Below are 19764 nucleotides of genomic sequence, written 5' to 3'. Positions count from 1 at the left end.
CCTTGTGAATACACTAAAAACCACCAAAGTAATTACTCAAAAGAAAGAAAGAAAGAAAATCCATATAGTCTACTGCAGAGTTTAAAAATCATTTCCAGGATTACTTTTTCAAGAGTCCTTGTCAGCTAAAATAGAATAAAAAGTGACTTAATTTGCAAGGAAAAAAAAAAAAAAAAAGAAAAATGCAAATGACCAAGAATGGCTTTTTCACCCCAAACCTTTGCATATAAATCCTACACATGTGGTTCTAAGTCCGTTCTCAGGACTGTTGGCTGCCTTCTTCGTTGTGATTCTGTAATTTACCACATTCCTGGTTGGACCATCAAAAGAATACCGAATATAGCTCCTGTCACAGAAACAGAAGTGCCTCTTCAGGTCGTGCCCACCACCAGGCTCCCTGAGTAATAACTGAGGGCTGCCTCTTTGTGGCTCGCTTACAAAGAGTCCCAAGTGTTCGTGAATGTATTGGGGCCTTTTTGACCTAAAGGGGTTTGTTGCATTGAGTTCATCTTACGTTTGCAACCGGAGCATTTCCAAAGGATACTTTCCACCACCCTAAATCATCCCCCCCATCACAGTCCCTCCGTGTTTCACTAGAAGCATCTACCAAGGAACATTTCTGGTTTAAATAAATCATATGGTTGACATCTCTCCCAGGGTTGTCTCCATACTTATTCGGAAGAAGAGCCGGAAAGGCCCACACACCACCTAAAATGAGCTGTCCAAGAGTGAGAGATTCAGGAAAGAACCTGGAGTTGACTGAGTAATTCCACTTCTAGGTATTAACTCAAAAGAATTGGAAGTGGGGACTCAACAATGCCTTCTACTCCAGTGTTTGTAACTGTTACTCAGAGTTATAGCCGAAGGGTGGAAACCACCCAGATATCCCTCCGCAGATGAATGCGTCAACAAAACATGGTGTGTCTGCACAATGGAATATTACTCGCCCTTCAAAAGGAAGGGCATTGTGACACATGCACGACAGAGATGAGCCTTGAGGACATCATGCCAAGTGAAGTAAGCCAGACACAGAAGGACGCACACATATTATGCGAGTCCACTTATATAAGTACCTACAGTAGTCTAATCCGGAGATTTGGAGATAGGAGCTCATTGACTGGGGTGGGGCGTATTGGGAGGGATTAGAAGTTGTCTAATGTCGGGGGAGCACCTTGGTGGCCCAGTGGGTTAAAGCCGCTGCCTTCAGCTCAGGTCATGATCCCGGAATCCTGGGATTGAGCCCCGCATTGGGCTCTCTGCTCGGCGGGGAGCCTGCTTCCCTCTCTCTCTCTGCCTGCCTCTCTGCCTGCTTGTGATCTCTGTCTGTCAAATAAACAAATAAAATCTTTAAAAAGAAAAAAAAAGAAGTCGTCTAATGGGTACAGAGTGTCATTTGGAGATGATGAAAAAGTCTGGCAATGGGTTGTGGTCATGGTCAAAAAACATTAGGAATGTACTTAATTAACATCTCTGAATTGTACATTTAAAAAGAGTTAAAATGGTTGATTTTCTTAGGCATATTTTACCACAGTAAAGTAAAAAATTAAAAATCCTCAGAAAAACAACACTTCCTATTCCTCCTTTTGTCTGCTACATTCTCTTTTCTCCCAACCCTTTGAAAACAGCATACCTTCAATGCTATCGTGGCATTGCCTCGGGGACTTGTTCCCCATTTCCCTGAGGAGGATACACAGAGAGTCAGCTGGGTTGGCAGCTGTAGACGCGAGGAAGACAGGGCCACCACTTGGCTTTCAAAGTAGCAGTTGATAAAATATCCCTCCAGGTCATTAGAATAAGTCCAGAATGTAAGAGGAGCTCAGAAGATAGATTTGTTAATGTAGTAATTCCTGCCATTGTACCCAGTTTACTCTGTTTTGCCTGTTTTCATTAACCGTCTCAGGAGATCATGAGTTGACAAGGATTTGCTTTTCTCGATCCATTGTCTGCTGCGTTTTACCCAGGACAGAACAGCCTTAGGCTGCCATTGCTGTGAGAGAATGGTCCCCTCCTTCCTTGCAGCCAGCCCCAGGCGCCGCAGATGCTGGCTCCCTATGGGTTGGCAGGTATCACGTGCGTGAAACCTGGGGCCTCCTCTCCAAAGTGGGGTGAAGAAAGGTACTGGAACTTTCCCAGCTTAGATCCCCAGATAGAACCTGGTCGTGACTCTTGCGTTGCTGGACAGCTCGCGGAGCCGGCTAGCACTTCAGCAAGCAAAGGAGTTCAGTGACCTTCGCATGTTATTCTAGGCATGAAGTGGCTTGAATAACTCTTTCAAAACAGTGAAAACTCCCATTGTTCAAGTGTATAGGAAGCAGCAAGTGCTTCTCTCTGCGTTCAGTTGCCCTTCTGTTCTCAAAAGGTCTGGAAGACACTAAAACTAATTGCTATCATTCCTGCAAGTGTATTTCTACTTTCGGCCAATGCTACAGCTCTCCTGGATGCTGACGGTCATTTTCCTAAAAGACTGATAGGCACAGGGATAGGCTTTACAAACAGGAAGGACCCTAATTCTGGAAAGCCCCCGCTGCCTGCAGTGCGGGGTGCAGAAGGACCTTTCCCCTGAAGCCATCTTTGGTTAGTATGAGGTCAAGGCTAAGGAGAGGAACACCGACAAGGGGGCAGCAAGGAGATGATGCAGGATACTTTTCCCAGGAAAGCTCGGCCTCCCTTTTTTGGTCTTGTGATTGGTGGTGGGTTTATGTTCTGTAGTCAACACAAGTGTCTTGATTGCTTTCTAAAGGTCAGACCTGTCACCAAACCTCTCCATTTACTTGAGTTGCAGTCGGTTTCACCTTTCTTGGCAAACGGTTTGATAGCTCAGACAGAGGCCCAGGCTCCTTGAAGCTTGTAGCCTTATGTCTTCACGGTGGAACGTCTATGAAAGCCCTCCCCTTCCCCGGAGACCAGGTCTGTCTTGTCCATAGTTCTGCTTCCAGTGTCTGCTGGGGCTGGCAGACCCCGAACGCTTGTTCAGCTCCCAGACCAGAACAGACGAGGCTCTCCAGAACCAAGACTGCCCTCACAACCACTGTCTGGAGAAATCTCGCATTCTCCCATGAAGGCCAACTGCCCCTGTAGTCTTGAGTGGAGTTCTAGCCTTTCCTGTCTTTGCTCTCTCTGTGGCTCTTCCTGGCATGCCATAAAGGCTCATTCTTTCAGCTTCTTATTTATAAGCACACAGGAATGACACCTGCTCTATACGATGTTTATAACGTAGCTGATCTCTGCCGCATCTTATCAGTTGGGCTGTTCAGCATTGGCATCAAATGAATTCTTGGGGCTAGAATACCTCCTCCCCCCAGCCCTCTGCCCTGGGGGGAGCCAGTGTTGGAAGGAGTAGATCAAATGTGCACTCTGACTTCTCCTTCTCTGTGTCGTCTCACCTTCCTGTACTGGGGCAGGTAGATGACACTGGGTGTCCTGGAAACGATTTGCAGTGTTATGACAGCTAAGCTTGCACCAGCACGAAGCCTATCCTGAGTGCTACATTGCTCTATTTTTTCTATTCAGTTCAGTCCAAAACTTAGGATGGGGGAAGCATTGTTGGATGATGCTGTTTATATGAGTTATTCACAAAGGAGGGATTTTTTTTTTTTTTTTGAATTAAATGTCTATAACCCAGCTCCTTCTTAAATCTTTTTTTATCAGCTCTTTCATTCCTGTACCCGGGCAAAATGACACGGGTATTACGTAAACAAGACACCTCAGAGGGCTGCTTATAAAAACCCAGGAGGAAAGATAAATATGTGATGATACAGTGATATCTTGAAAATATGAGCTGCAGGTTTGTATCTTCTTTGTGGGATCGGATATTGGTTTTCGTGGTTTATTGACCTGGCAGCGAGAGATCTGACGAAACACCCAAGAACCTTACACCTTTTTTTTTTTTTTTTTGAAACCTCCTTGTCTACATGGAGAAATCTGGACATCGAATCAGAGAGCCAGAAAGGCTAAGGGGTGAGCAGTCGTGTCCTTGCAGAACCCAAATCAGATCCAGCCCTTGGAAGTAAAAACACACATTGCCTTTCTCAAAGAAAGTGGAATTGGTCTTCCCACAGCGTTGCAGAACACCGGGCTGACAAGCAAATGGAGGGGTGAGGTCGTGAAATGTGATGGTCATGTTCAGTAAGGAGCTGGTGTTTTTGTTGACTAGCGTTGATGGTGGAATTAGCGGTCAGTGTACATTTGTATTCAGTTAATCATTCTTTCCCTTCTGCTAGGGTCTTTGTAAGGGGGCATCGTCAAAACAACGTTCCTGGGCACCTGGGTGGTTGGTTAAGCAACTGCTTTCATCTCAGGTCATAAGCCTGGGTTCATGAGATCATGGAATCGAGGGCTCGAGGGCTTGAGTCCTGCATCAGGCTCCTTTCTCAGTGGGGAGTCTGCTTCTCCCTCTCTGTCTGTGCAACCCCCCACCCCACTTGTGCACCCTCAAGTAAATAAATAAAATCTTAAAAAAAAAAAAAAAAGCACTGTGAATGTTCCAGAACGCTGATACTAATTAAGGAGATTTAACTTTAGGGCACCACGAGCCAGGCAACTAACTGGCGTGGCAGGAATCACGGCGCTCCTACAACATTGTCTTTGAGGGAAGTCCTCGTGTTTTTCTCCTGTAGGCTCAGCTCTACATCAAGTTAACTCCTAAACCAAAGATCCATCCAATGTAAACGTCCCTGTTCTTTAAAAAAGTTTTTCATAACGGAAAAAAAAATTTTTTTTTTCACATGGTAAAAAGAGAATCACTGGTAGATGGCTAGCTTGAGGTACAACGCAGGTGAGCCACGCTCCCGGAAGGATGACCAGTTTGCAGACTTTTTTTTAAGACTTGTGATGAGGGTGAGGGACTGGGTAAGTTGGTGATGGGGACGAAGGCGTGCACCTGTCGGGTGTCGTTTGGAAGTTTTGAGTCACTATACTATACACCTGAAACAGTACACTGGATGTTAACTCTACTGGATTTTAAACAGAAGCATAAAGAAAAATAATGGAGCTGAAACAGAGGTCACATAAAATGGATCATCTTAACCATTTTTAAGGGTACCGTTCGGTGGCTTTGAGTGCATTCACGGTGTTGGGCAACTGTCACCAGTTGTCTCTAGAACATTTTCATCATCCTGTTACACACTAACCGCGCATCCCCCGGCAACCGCCATTCTTCTTTCTGTCCCCGTGAACTTGACTACTCTAAGTACCTCATGTAAGTGGAGGTTCCCAGGCTTTTTTACATTTGGGAAGTGTTCAGTCTGATGACCGTCTATTCAGATTTTCACAGAAGGAAAAGTTCTTGGGCGCGTGGTCCAGCGTTCTTTGGTGTTTGCGTCGCGCAGGTGTGTGGCAATGCCTTGTTCTGGTGTCCCTTACGGAACTGTGGCATTACAGGGAGATGAGCGAAACAGAGCTCAAGACCCAGGCCGCTCCACAGAAGGAGCAATGGCCGTGGCGGCTTGTGTACAATTTTACATTTTACAAAGCATTTTAATTTGTAAGTTGTTTCCCACTTGATTCTCACCTGTCCTGTGAGGTATTTTGTTAGTCCCATTTTAATGATCAGAAACTGTGGTTTGGATAAATTGTCTAAGGTTACAGAACTAATCAAAGGCCACATCAGGACTTTGGCTCCAGGTTTCGATTTTTAAAACCCCGGTGCTTTCCGCCACAGCACGCTGCGAGCAATTATCGCCTCTCCAGAGCCCTGGTAATCGCCAGTCCTCAGAAAAGGAAAGCTTCTCCAAATGCATTCCTAATTGTCAGTGCTCCACCTTGTTAGCTTGGACACACATGGAAACCCTTGCCTGACCAGCCGGCCTCCGAAGTCTTGGCTGTGGTATCATGGCCTGACTCTCAGCCCCCCTTGGTCCAGATGAGGGTCTGGACCAGCACCGTCCAGCAGAAATATGGGAGGCACAAATGCAAGCCACACAGGTAATTCAGAATTTTCTAGTAGCCCCATTAAAGTAAGAAGAAACAGGTGTGGTTAATTTTTTAAAAGATTTTATTTGTTGATTTATTTGAATGAGAAAGAGAGAGAGCATGAGTGGGGGAGGGTCAGAAGGAGAAGCAGACTCCCTGCCAAGCAGGGAGCCCGATGTGGGACTCAATCCTGGGACTCCAAGATCATGACCTGAGCCAAAGGCAGACACTTAACCAACTGAGACACTCAAGCTCCCTGAAGTTAATTTTTTTTTTAAGATTTTTATTTATTTATTTGACAGACAGAGATCACAAGTAGGCAGAGAGGCAGGCAGAGATAGAGGAGGAAGCAGGCTCCCTGCTGAGCAGAGAGCCCGATGCGGGGCTCGATCCCAGGACCCTGAGATCATGACCTGAGCTGAAGGCAGAGGCTTTAACCCACTGAACCACCCAGGCGCCCTGGAAGTTAATTTTTTAAAAGATTTTATTTATTCATTTGAGAGTGAGAGCGCACAAGCAGGGGAAGGGGCAGAGGGAGGGTCAGGCTCCCTGCCAAGCCGACCCACCTCTGAGTGGGGAGCTGGAGGCAGACGTTTAACTAACTGAGGCACCAGGGCACCCCACAGGTGAGGTTCATTTTAAGAATAGATTTCAGTTACCCGTTATATCCAAAATACTATCCTTTCAATATGTAATCAACATATGGATGATGTGTAAAAACATGTTTTGTTGTGGTTGTTACTAAGCCTTCAAAATCCAGTGTGCATTTTACACATAGAGCAATCCAAGTCAGGTCCTAAATTTTCATCGGAGGCATCTGATCTGAGTTTAAACTTGATGAGAATTTCTAGTTGAAAAGGTAGATTCACGGGCGCCTGGGTGGCTCAGTGGGATAAGCCGCTGCCTTCGGCTCAGGTCATGATCTCAGGGTCCTGGGATCGAGTCCCACATCGGGCTCTCTGCTCGGCAGGGAGCCTGCTTCCTCCTCTCTCTCTCTCTGCCTGCCTCTCTGCCTACTTGTGATCTCTGTCTGTCAAATAAATAAAAATCTTAAAAAAAAAAAAAAAAAAAGAAAAGGTAGATTCACATACCCAAAATGTTTCAACCCTGTGTAAAAGTTTTCTAAGCAGCCACATCAAATGTCAGTTTTAAAATTTAAATTAACTGCGTCACCTGGGTGGCTCAGTGGGTTAAGCCTCTGCCTTCAGCTCAGGTCATAATCTCAGGGTCCCGGGATCAAGCCCTACATCGGGCTCTCTGCTGAGCGGGGAGCCTGCTTCCCCTTCTCTCTCTGCCTGCCTCTCTGCCTACTTGTGACCTCTCTCTCTGTCAAATAAATAAAATCTTAAAAAAAAATTCAAAGAATTAAAATTTTAATTAAAATGAAAGAAAATTTAAAATTTCAGGCCCTCCACAACACAGGCCACGTTTCAAATGCCCACTAGCCACGTGGCTACCATGCCAGACAGCACAGGTCTCGGTGAACGGCTAAGGCTTGCCCACACCGGAGTAAGCACCAGGTAACTAGAACAGCAGGCAGCAGACTTGCCCTGGGAAGAGGGGTTAGCTAGTAAACGTTTTTAACTTTTCAGGCCATACAGTCTCCACTCTTTAAAAAACAAGCATCAACCCATGTAGCTGTCCAGCCACTGGCCCAGAACATTTGTCCTGGCGCCTTGGCTGGGCCATGGGTTACAGAAAATAGCCTGCTTTAGCCCCTAGCATTCTGAGAGGAGGCTGTTAAAGGCTAGACTCATTGTATCTCCTTCCCTGTGTGTAGTTACAATTTTGGCCCCACTTGGCATGAAGACCGCAATGCACCTGAAGATAAAACATTCAGGCTCTCCTTCCCGTCGGCATTTTGCACATCGTGAGGCAATTGTTTCGGCAAAAGTGTGCTTTGAGGCCCATCTGTGTACTGAGAGTGGAGAAAGCTGGAAGAGCTTTGACAACAGTACGACTCGTGGCGTGAATAATGTGACAGACTTCAAAGAATGCCAGATCCTGTCACCTCCTGCTTGTTCCTCCATCTACAAAGACGGAGAGAGACAGGCAGGAATCACGCCCATTTCACAGATGGAAAAATACATAGTGCTATGTTAAGTCACAGGGCCAGATGTCACTCCGTGATTACCAGGTCGTGTGGCATCCGTCCATTTTGATGGCAAAAGCAAAAGTAGACGTACAGTTTGATTCCTGGGACAGGGCTTTGGATGTCCTGAGTCCTATCTTTGGGGAATAACTCCATCCAGAGTTGGTAACATTTATTATAGCCATTGCCTCCACTTTTGACATCCTGATGTTTAGCAATGGTATCGGGACCAATGGAGACAGAGAAAGGGGACAGGAAGGGAGGACACAGGGATTGATTGGAGGGAAGATGACAGCTCCCTGCCCCACTGCCTTGGTTCTTCAGGATGGGGAATTGTGAGAGTCGGACCTCACAGAGATCTCTGAGGCTCAACACTTGGGAGGGGGCAGTGAAGTAGAAACCGGTCATAGCTTGGGGTTCTGTTGAGCTTTGGGTCCAATACTTGTGGCAAGTTTTTGGTGACACTCGATCAATCATCTGTATACTCAGGAGTTCTGGCTTAGAGCCACCTTTTCTAAAATCAAGGTTTGAGGGCGCCTGGGTGGCTCAGTGGGTTAAAGCCTCTGCCTTCGACTCAGGTGGTGATCTCAGGGTCCTGGGATCGAGTCCCGCATCAGGCTCTCTGCTCGGCAGTGAGCCTGCTTCCTCCCTCTCTCTGTCTGCCTCTCTGCCTACTTGTGATCTCTGTCAAGTAAATAAATAAAATCTTTAAAAAATAAAATAGGGGCGCCTGGGTGGCTCAGTGGATTAAGCCGCTGCCTTCGGCTCAGGTCATGATCTCAGGGTCCTGGGATCGAGTCCCACATCGGGCTCTCTGCTCCGCAAGGAGCCTGCTTCCGCCTCTCTCTCTGCCTGCCTCTCTGCCTACTTGTGATCTCTCTGTCAAATGAATAAATAAAATCTTAAAAAATAAATAAATAAATAAATAAATAAATAAAAAATAAAATAAAATCAAGGTTTGATGTTGAACTATATATTTTTTTAAGATTATTGATTTATTTGAGGGGGGGCGGTGGAGGGCCAGAGGGAGAGAGAGAATCTCAAGCGGGCTGCCCGCTGAGCGTGGAGCCCAGTGCAGGGCTTGGACCTCATGACTCCGAGATCACCACCTGAGCTGGAAACAAGAGTCGGATGCTTAACCGTAGGAGCCCCCCAGGCGCCCGCCGGGTTGAACTGTACTGAGTAACTTGATTGCACCCAGTCATAGAGTTTGCAGTCGTTTATCAACTGATGAAAACACTCAGCTTCCCCGGGCACATTTATGCGACTGTGCCTTCCCTCCAGTTTGGCGGCTCTATGAAACACGCAGCGCTGTGTGCAGGTGGGAAGGATCTGAACCCCCATGATGTTTTTTGACTGTGGAGATCATTATTTGGGGTAGCTGTTCTGATGACGGCTCACGCGGGGCTCAGCCCTGCAGCATGGAGCTGTCGCTAATCGTGATTGCCTGTAATGATGATTACCCACACTCTGGAATTATAACAATCGATTTTACAAAGTTAGAGCATAATTGCTCCACTCTTCCACACGTGGGCACAGTTTAAACAACTTTGATCTTTCACACGATCTCAGGCTCAGGTCGTGCAGCTTCTGAAATAGCCAAGTTCAGAGGCAGTGGCTCTCAACTATCCCCTTTTCCAAAATCATGGTGAGGCCTAGACTTCTGAAAGCCATTCACCTGTCAGAGAAATAAGGGCTGAACTTGGATAGAGAAGAAACAGTACGGACCCCATGGTGTTCAAATCCCAGCTCTGCCATGTGGCCCGGAGAAAGTCACCCCCGTATGAGACTCAAGTCTCCCGGTCACCGGATTCTTATCCATTCTCTGGCTTCGAAGTCTTTCCTTTTTTTTTTTTTTTTTAAGATTTTATTTATTTATTTGAGAGAGAGAGAGTTCGTGCACGAGTAGGGCAAGTGGCAGAGGAAGAAACGGACTTCCCACTGAGCAGGGAGCCTGACACGGGGCTCAATCCCAGGACCCCAGGACCGTGACCTGTGCCAAAGGCAGATGCTTAAACAACTGAGCCCCCCAAACACCCCTCTGGCTTCAAAGTCTGAAGAGCCCTGCGGAACCTTTGCATTCGGCAGCCTTCCTTTGCCGTATGAGTTTGTTTGGAGACAGTGAGAATTAAACGAGAATTAAAGAGGAAAGAAAAGGCAGGCGTCCTAAAGATGGAACATTTTGGCTTAGTAGTTGCTGAAGACTGCCTTTGCCGCCTTGACCCCGATGGCTTTTCGGCATCTAGCGTGTGTGCCAGCCAGGCCCCCAATGTCCCTCTCCCCCCCAAGAGTCTGCATGTGAAAGCTCTGGGATGGCCCGGGATCCAGCATTTGGAGGAGTCTCCCTGGTGATTTTGCGATAGATGGTTCAAGGACTATCTCTGTCCTGCCCTCTCCTCTGTCACCGAGAAACTGCTATTGCATGTGTCTGTCGTGAGTTAATTTGTGGTTTAAAAGCAAGACCAAAACCTCTTCTTCTGGATGGCCCGGCTCCCAGCAGAGCAGGCCTGATGTGCTGGGGGAGGGAAAGACGTGACGGCTGCCGAGCCCTTGACCGTCTCCGTGTCTGGCCTCGAGTGTCCCGCCACCCCCACTCATGTCACCTGCGTTACCGCATCCAGTGTCTGTCGGTCGCCCCCAGAGTGACGTGATCTCAGTGAGCTAAGGCTGGCGTCTGCCCGGCACTGGCTCATTCGGGAGCTGCTGGAATGATCAATGAGGCTGAGCGGCCGGGCCCTTCCCTGGCTGCTGGTGAATCAGCTGCCGGCCGCCTCGGCCCGATCCCTTCTCCACAGAGCAGGAAGCACCTGAGCCAGCACTGACTCGCGTCTGGCTAATGGCCCTTCTGGGTCGTGTGTTGTCCTTGATGCCATACATCTTTCATACGTGAGTGGGCTGCGGCTCCAAAAGACGGTGCGGTGGTGGTAGGCCTCTCCCTTCTGCCAGCCCCTGCCCCCCCCCCCCCCCCCCCGCCTCCAAAGCCCTTGATGGGTTTTGGTTTTAGGCAGATCTGCGTCAGAAGTAGAGTCAACACTTAAAAAAAAATGGAGCTGAAAAATCCTATCCCATAAAATTCATCATGTCGAGGTCAGGTCGGTGGCACCTGGTACGTTCCCAGAACACTTTGATCTTCTCCAGAGGAAACCCTGTGCCCGTTGCATCGTTTGCTAAGACCACCATAACAGCACACCACAGGCTGAGTGATTGAACCACCCGAATTTGATAGCTCATGGTTGTGGATGCTGGAAGCCTGGGGTCAGGATGCCAGAAGGCAGGGTTGGTTCCTTCTGAAGGCAGTAAGGGACGGAGCTAGTCCATCAGCCCTTGGCTTAGAGATGATGTCTTCTCCCTGTGCCATATCGCGCTGTCTTCCTTCCCTCTGTCTCTGTGCCCAACTTGCCCTGTGGGACAAGTCCTGGGGCGCCTGGGTGGTTCAGTGGGTTAAGCCTCTGCCTTTAGCTCAGGTCACGATCTCAGGGTCCTGGGATGGAGCCCCACGTCAGGCTCTCTGCTCAGCAGGGAGCCTGCTCCCTGCGCGCCCCCCCCCCCCCCCCCGCCCTCTGTCTGCTTGCGCGTTCTCTCTCTCTGTCAAATAAATAGATAAAATCTTCAAAACAAAACAAAACAAAAAAAGGCATCAGTCTTGTTGATTAGTGCCCTCCCTAATGATTTTATTTTAACTTGATGACCTTTGTAAAGACTCCGTCTCCAAACAAGGTCGCCCTTTGAGGTGCTGGGACTTCGACATAGGATTCTGGGGAAACAGAGTTCAAGCCATTACACCCATTAAGCTGTATCAGTATGGGTACTTCATTCCTTTTGATGGGTAGATAATAGTCCATTATAGGCAAACCCTTGTTTTTTGAACACCAAGTACAAAACAACTGTCGGTGCGGTCGCCAGCCCCTGGGTAGCTGGGGCACCCTTCCCATGAGAGGCTCGTGTGCCCGTCTGTGTAAGGGGGAGTGGGACGTCACAGGTGTATCTCAAGAATCCCCAATCTGTAAACTTTTTCTTACTGTCTTCCTTCTTTATTATTATTATTGTTATTATTATTATTATTATTATTATTATTATTTGAGAGAGAGAGAGTGTGAGTGAGGGAGGGACAGAGGGTGAGGGAGAATCTCAAGCAGGCTCCATGCTTGGTGCAGATCCCAACGTGGGGCTCGATTTCAGGACCCCAGGATCATCACCTGAGCCAAAGTCAGTCACTTAACCAACCGGGCCACCCACGTGGCCCGCCGTCTTTCTTCCTGAAAGGAGTCCTAGTTAGTCTTTGTGGGCAGAAGTAGGAGCCAGACTTACTCAAGGGGAAGCAGGTCAAGCTTCTGATTGAAAATAAATTCAAAGATAGATTTTTATCTTCGACTTCTCTCCCTTTCCTGCTCTTATCCTCAGCATTCCCTCTTCCCCTGAGTGTGTGCAGCAAGTACACACATGTGCACACACGTACACACTCATGTTAGAAGCATCTGAGTGCAGATCATTCTGGGAACGGGTGTGGGACAGGCAGCACTGCCCGGGGAGAAGACCCAGCCTGCTGCTCTTGGTTATGTTGGTTATGCCATGGTTACCGGGCCTGGGCCCTAGGGCTGCCCTCAGACGGGAGGCCCTCAGGTTTTCATTACAGTCCCCTCCCTGCACCTGCCTCCCAATGAAACAGGGCCCTTCGGAGGTGTGTGTCCTCTCAGTCTTAGGGCTCTCTGCACTGTCGATTTGTCCATTTCACTGCCCCCTTACCTTAAAATCTCTTTCTCACCTTCTTTCTCTCTCTCAAAAATAAAATAACATAACATAAAATCGATTTCTGTCTCTGATGCACAGACAGGAGACCTACATCCCTGCTGGCCTGGGCTCTCTGGGGAACAACCCAGAACAGCCCACCATTATTTTGTTGCAGATTCAGGCCCCTTATCCCCTTCCCAGGGGCCTTGACGATGTTGTGCAGTGTGTGTTCCTTCACACCGGACCTGGGGGAAGGACCACAGCTGGGGGGCATCATCCTTCCTCCTGACAATGAGCAGACATCCCTCTTGCAAAAGTCATTTTACTCCCTCCATCCTCTCTCTCTGCCTTCCTCTTTTCTCCAACCAATTAGTTTTGCCGCCTTGAGAGTTCACTGGGAGAAGGCACGCCTGTGGGCCCTGGGGTTTTCAGAGAGGCAGGAGGGAGAGTAGAACAGCTCAAAAATGCAGACAGGGCAGAGAATGTTCACGGTCTCTGTTGCTCCCTGTTATCATTTTCCTGTAAGTACATGTGGCTTCTGGGACCTCGAGCTGGAAGGCTCTACACTGTGGGCGGAATTGGACAGAAAGGAATTAAAGATGCCTTAGACTTCCGTCACTGTGGATCAGCCTGTGAATACAGGTTCCATTCATGGTGGGCCCTGGCCAGCTGGAGTCCGTTAAAGCTTCCAGGTGATTCTCACGTCCAGCCATCCTCGAGAACGGCTGTTCTAGGGGACAGAGAACTTGAGGACACTTGGAGAGTCGGAGAGGGGTGCTGGACTAGGTGACTTCTAGTCCCCGAGTGCCCACCCCAGTAGTTAAAATGAGGCAGAAAAGGGTAGAAATAACATATCCTGGCCTTTTTGTTGCCACATAAAATAGGATGTTTGCACCATTTAACCCCAGAGGGCCAGAGTGGAATGGGGCCTCCACGGTTGCATTCTTCCTGCTGCTGCCCATGGGTTGGGGGGCTGCCAGCCCTGAGTCTGCCAGCCACCCCGGCAGGCATCACCCAGGAGGTGGAAACTGTTCACGGGAACACGCCGTATCTCCACTGGACTCACAACTGATTCTCCTCCTCGCTCCGGAGGAAAAATAACACCAGGCCCATGTGTCTGCCTTCTTTCTCTGGCAGAAAGTGCCGACTGTCGTTGCTTGCCGAACCATTGACGGGGCGGGTGTTTCTGAAGGCAGGCCGTGGGGCTGACCTCTCTGTCACTGTGTGTTTTGTAGTATAAAATCGGACAGCTGTACATGATCAGCAAGCACAGCCATGAACAGAGCGACCGTGGAGAAGGGGTAGAGGTCGTCCAGAATGAACCCTTTGAGGATCCTCACCATGGCAACGGGCAGTTCACCGAGAAGCGGGTGTATCTCAACAGGTGAGTCATGGCAGCTGGCCATCCGCCTTTGGGCTGTCCGACTTCACGGGAACCTTCCAACCCACCCCTGCGGCTGCGGTGGAGGCCGTGTCTGGGATAAAAAGGTGACTTGGAAGTCAGTACCTCGGCCCCTCTCCATCCATCAGTCTAGCTGCTTCTAAAACCAGAACTCCCGCCATCTGCAAAATCGTCTTCAATTGCGTTTGCAGTAGACGGGCCTTTCCTCTTACCTTTCCTCCTGCTTGGATGACATGTAACGATGAAATCTAGTCTTAAGGAATACAGCTTTGTCTTCTCCCTCTGGTTCAGTGTTCACAGTGGGAAAGAGACGGCTTCGCCTGATTGTTGTAGAAAAGCAACAACGATGGCGGTGTGCCATTGGGGTCTTAACTTGGTAGCTGTTCCCCTTACCGCCGAACGCGCACTCAGGTGTTCACAACGGGAACCGACACAATGCAGGGCCACCCGTGACCAAAGTGATACGTAGTGCTCAAGTGGACCCCGCCTTCCCAAGGTAGAGGTTGTCATTGCTCCTTTGGAAGGGTAAGGAACCAAGGGTTATAAACCCAGCACTGGTCAGGACTGCCATTGGCTTTGCAGAGTATATCCTTTACTCTCTTGCTGTTTTCTGATCATTAATGGCAGAGTTGGTTACTGGAGCTTGTCTGATCTTCTCTCCACCTTCTACCCCCTTCCAGCCCATCTTCTTCGGTTCCCCTCTCCTAGGTCAGGACATTTGTATAGTCACATGAAATACATTTTATTGAAATGAACTGTCTGCCCCGGTGAGCCAGTGTGTGACTGGTTCCGTCTTGGCCGTCATCTCTGTGAATACTCTTTACCCTCACCTATGGCTTCTCCTCTTGGCCCATATGTGATCTTTTTAGAACACATTTCTGACATAATAACTGGGCAGTGTGTCCGTTTACTCACTGATACTCGTGGCTGTTTATCCATTCTCTGTGCCTCAATCATGAGACATTTCGGAGAGGAGCTGTACTGGGATTCTGCCGTGGGCATACAGCCTTCACCAGCCAGCAGACTGAACCGGACGATTCCTTCTTTTTTTTTTTTAAGATTTTATTTATTTTTTTATTAGAGAGAGAGAGAGAGAGAGATCGATCACAAGTAGGCAGAGCAGCACACGGGGGAGGGGGGTGGAGGGGAAGCAGGCTTCCTGGCTGAGCAGAGAGCCTGATACGGGCTCGATCCCAGGACCCTGAGATCATGACCTGAGCCGAAAGCAGAGGCTCAACGCACTGAGCCACCCAGGTGCCCCTGAACTGTTCCTTCTTGATGGGAGCATTTGGGTCTTGTCACTGTGTGTATGGAAATCTCTCAGGCAGATATCCTGACAGTGAAGGCCTTGGGCTGATTAAACTGTCTTGTTTTAATCTACCCAGGGATGCAATATCAGGGAATTCCTGAGTCACGATGAAATGCAAATGAGATTGATCTTGTTCATCTATTAGGAGCTGTGAATTCCCAGGATTTGGAACCAGTTCAGCCTCCAGCCAGCTGCTGATTTGCAAGAGTAGCTGAGCTCTGGGGCTGGCCTGAGGATGACTTCCTTGCAGAGAGACCCGTTTCTCAAGATGCTGCTTTGGCATCTTAGTGTGGAGGGTGAAAATCAAATACTGAGCAGGAATCACCTCCGTAGAGCAAACAGGAGTGAGGGTGATGTGAGAAAATAGAGACCTACGGGAAATTCCATTTTTTTGGCAGATGATTGCCTTTTCCCAAATTGTTGCTGAGGGAATGTTCCGTATGTACCAGATTCAAAAAAAAATTTTTTTAAGAAAATTTTGTATCTTTTATTTTTATCCTGAAACAGGGCAAGAAGTGTCCAGCTGTCTCTGTCATGTCTGTTTTCTCTATCAAAATATATGATGTTTATTTTAAAGGAGAATAATAAACATTGGTAAGAGGGAAATTTGTTATAAATAGAATATCTGGACTTCCAGTAATAGAAACTAAAAAGATTAATGTGAACCCTCCCCCCCCACCTTCTATGACAAACACAGGATGAAATATAACAATATAAAGTTGAGCTCCAAACAAAGAAAGGGAAATCCTTAGGTACGAGAAGTAAAGAGGAAACACAAACCAGAATGGAAAGCAGATGAGCTCAGGCTCAGGAAGCTGGGATATGTCGGAGCTGACATGTAGGGGAATGTCATGGCCTCAGAGGGACAGGAAGTGTGGGTTTGGGCCCCTACGTAAGTGGGGCATGGGGAGCTGAGAAGCGTGCACCAAAAACCTTCTTGACAATGGCGTACCGAAAGAGGATAACACTCAGAGGCACGTGTTGACAGAACTCCTGAAGGTTGTACTTGAAGTAAAAGGAAATTGAACCCAAGAAGGAGGGAAGGCGCAAGAGGTAACGAGAAACAAGGAAGTGGGAGGGGCATGGGGGTGGCTCTGTGCATCAAGCATCGTGGTCTTGGTTGGGATAGAGCCTTGTCAGCGGGGAGCCTGCTTCTCCTTCTCCCGCTGCCCCTCCCCTCCCCTCTGCTCCTGATCTCTTTCTTTCTCAAATAAATAAATAAAATCTTTTTTAAAAAACTGACGAACATATGGGCAACTATGAATGATCAGAGGATGTTTTAAAAATACTAGTAATGGGTAAGTGGGGGTATATTCGTAGAATTTTGTTTGTTTATTTGTTTATTTAAAGATTTTTTTTATTTGAGAGGGAGAATGAAAGAGCACAAGCAGGGGGAGGGGCAGAGGGAGAAGAGGCTCCTTGCTGAGCAGGGAGCCTGATGCGGGGCTCCATCCCAGGACCCTGAGATCATGACCCGAACTGAAGGCAGATGCTTAACTAACTGAGCCACCCAGGTGCCCCTATTTGTAGAATTTAAATAATGGACAAGAATTCACCTGCACATGTGTTCATGCGCTCTCTCTTTTAAAAACGAAATAAAAGGGCGCCTGGGTGGCTCAGTGGATTAAGCCTCTGCCTTCAGCTCAGGTCATGATCTCAGGGTCCTGGGATCGAGCCCCACATTAGGCTCTATGCTCAGCAGGGATCCTGCTTCCCACCCCCCACACCTGCCTGCCTCTTGCCTACTTGTGATCTCTCTGTCAAATAAATAAAATCTTAAAAGAAAAAAATAAGAACAAAAAATTTAAAAAGATAGAATTTGAGGATATAATCCTAAAATTCCCAATTATTATAGCTTTATAAAAAGCCTTGATAATCTGGAAGGGCAAGTCCCTTCTACTTGCTCAGTTTTTCCAAAAATGTTTTAAAATTTAACTTTATTTATTTATTTGACAGAGAGAAACAGCGAGAGGGGGAAAAGAAGCAAGGGGGGAGTGGGAGAGGGAGAAGCATGCTCCCCGCAGAGCAGGGAGCCTGATTCAAGGCTCGATCCCAGGACCTGAGCCGAAGGCAGACGCTTAACAGCTGAGCCACCCAGGTGCCCCCCAAAAATTGTTAATATGAATTTTGAAATTCGAAAGCCACCAAGTGATACAAAGAATGACCGAATAAACCAAAGACATTTAACCTAGGAAAGCTGGACCCAGGGTGTATAATGGTGTGGGCAAGTGGGAAAAGAATTAGATCTACACATTCTGAGACCCCAAAAGGAGCATTTGGACCACGACCCAGGGGTGAGAATGCCGGGAGAAAGAGCTAGGCTCAGCTGAAGGAAGAAATGTATGTGAGCCATGTGCGAACACACTGGGGTGCTGTACAGTCAGTGACGTGAGCGGAGGCACCCACTTACTGGCTGTCCTTGAGCAGATCCAAACAGCAAATAGGTGGTTAAACTAGGCATCCTTTCAGTTCCTTTTCGACCTTAATTGTCTATGCTCAAAGGAAGTTGAGGACATTATCCTGACTTACCTTTAGCATACAGAAATGAATGCCCAATGAGGCCCAGGAGAGAAGTACCTTCTGTTCCCTTTGCACAAGTCTGAACCATCATTTTATAATTTAAAAGACTCTTGGAATATTTGTAAGAGTAGCACATATCTTACAACCAGGGAGATTATGGCTTCGTATGAGAAAATGAAAAAAAATCAGGCCGAGCATAGAGCCCGATGCGGGGCTCGACATACTATAAAATAATAAGGCAGATTTCCATAATCATAAAAGAAAACCAAATCCATTCCTTTGATAATTCATAAGCTGGAGCTACTTTGCATCAATCATGTGTGCACAGGGCTTGGGACTCCCGTGTTGGCAAGGCTGCTTTGTAATTGAAATGCATGAAATGGGTATTTATTGAACCCTGCAGTGTATAACAAATTGTTCTGTTATTAGGGAGACTCCCTTAATAAATAAGACATGGCCCTTGTCTTCAGAGTAGGGTCCGGGTTGACTGGTTCTAGCATTTGTGAATCCATCTGTCCATCTCATATGTGGGGTCAGGGAAGAAAAGCCTTCCCTCAGCCCACTTAGGTTCTGTCAGTGGGGCCTGCAAATTAAACTGAAACCGACAGATGAACGGGAGAAAAGACCAAGTTAGATTCATCGATGCACCCAGAAACACAAGACTCAAATAGGCAAATAGAATTTAGGGCTTATATGCCATTCTAATAGGGGCGGGGGAGAAAAGGCACTTCTGGAAAAACAAATGGCTTTTATGAAAAATAAACAAGAGCTTCAGGTCCATGGAGAGGTGATAGTCTTGTGACAGTGTCTGTTCAGGCAGTTTTTTGGTGCTTCCTTCTCATCTCTAGTGAGAGGAGTCAGTCTTCTTTGGTTGTGAAACTCCTGGGGAGGGCATTTATGACAGCTGAATTCTTTCAGGAAACTCTGCTTTTATACAGATAAGCAGAGTTCAGTAAAAGCACCTTCCTGCAACTGTTGATTCTCAAATGTCTTCCGCTCCAGAGTATCCTTCTGCCCCTGTGCGTGGCATCTTGCCCATCCCTTTACTGGCCACCGGGAGGTAGGTTCTGAGAGTTGAACTATCATTAGCTGAGATCTCCTAGTGCCCATGTACTCATTTACGCCAAGAAATATCACTGTCCTGTGAACCTGAATTCATGAGCTGGCAAAAAGTGAGCGGAATTTCTTCCTCACATCAATCTATTTGGGAAGCCAAATCACATTTAGGGATTGGTTTATCACTCTACTACCCAAAGCATCTGTTAGAGATTGGAGTTACTCAAAGCCTGTGTAGGCAGAACCTTCTCTCTGAGTCTGACTTGAGCGGAAAGGACATTTCTTGGAAGGGTGTGAGTGTTCCACAGAGTTATGTGCAGGCTGGAGAAGGGGCAGCCATCAGGGCAGCTCCGATGGGCCAAGGTCAGTAAACAGACCGCTCCATCCCTCCACTGTTACCACGACTGCCGTGGATCGGTCCAGATTGTCCCTTTTTTTCTTTCTACCTCTTATTCCAAAATCCCAACCATAAAGCATTCCCCTGCTGCTCCGATCCACGCTCCGGCTTCCCATGAGCGGGGAGAGGAACTTCCAGACTGTTTTCCGAAGCGGCTGCATTTTGCATTCCCTCCAGCAGTGTGTGAAGATTCCAGTCTCTCCACATGCTCCCTGACCCTTGCTATTGTCTGTCTTTTTGATTCTAGCCATCCTTGTGGGTGTGAAGTGGTATCTCATTTTCGGTTGGCATTTCCCTCTTGACTAATGAGCGTGGAGCGCTCTTCTTGTGCGCCGTTGGCCGTTCCTGTG

The 19764-nt window shown here is 47.7% G+C and overlaps 1 protein-coding gene across 2 annotated transcripts in view; it reads left to right on the top strand.

Annotated features, from left to right (window-relative positions):
* Nucleotides 1-19764, top strand: part of PITPNC1 (phosphatidylinositol transfer protein cytoplasmic 1) — a 250282-nt gene that overhangs the window by 115179 nt on the left and 115339 nt on the right. For both annotated transcript variants that reach the window (XM_045984795.1, XM_045984797.1), the window contains exon 2: nt 13966-14114. In XM_045984795.1, the coding sequence (XP_045840751.1) occupies nt 13966-14114 (149 nt within the window). The remainder of the gene's footprint in view (nt 1-13965; nt 14115-19764) is intronic.

Source organism: Meles meles, chromosome 18, assembly GCF_922984935.1.
Source record: "Meles meles chromosome 18, mMelMel3.1 paternal haplotype, whole genome shotgun sequence".
Lineage (NCBI taxonomy): Eukaryota > Metazoa > Chordata > Mammalia > Carnivora > Mustelidae > Meles > Meles meles.
Note: the sequence above shows the minus strand (reverse complement) of the source record. Positions and strands in the feature narration are given on the sequence as shown.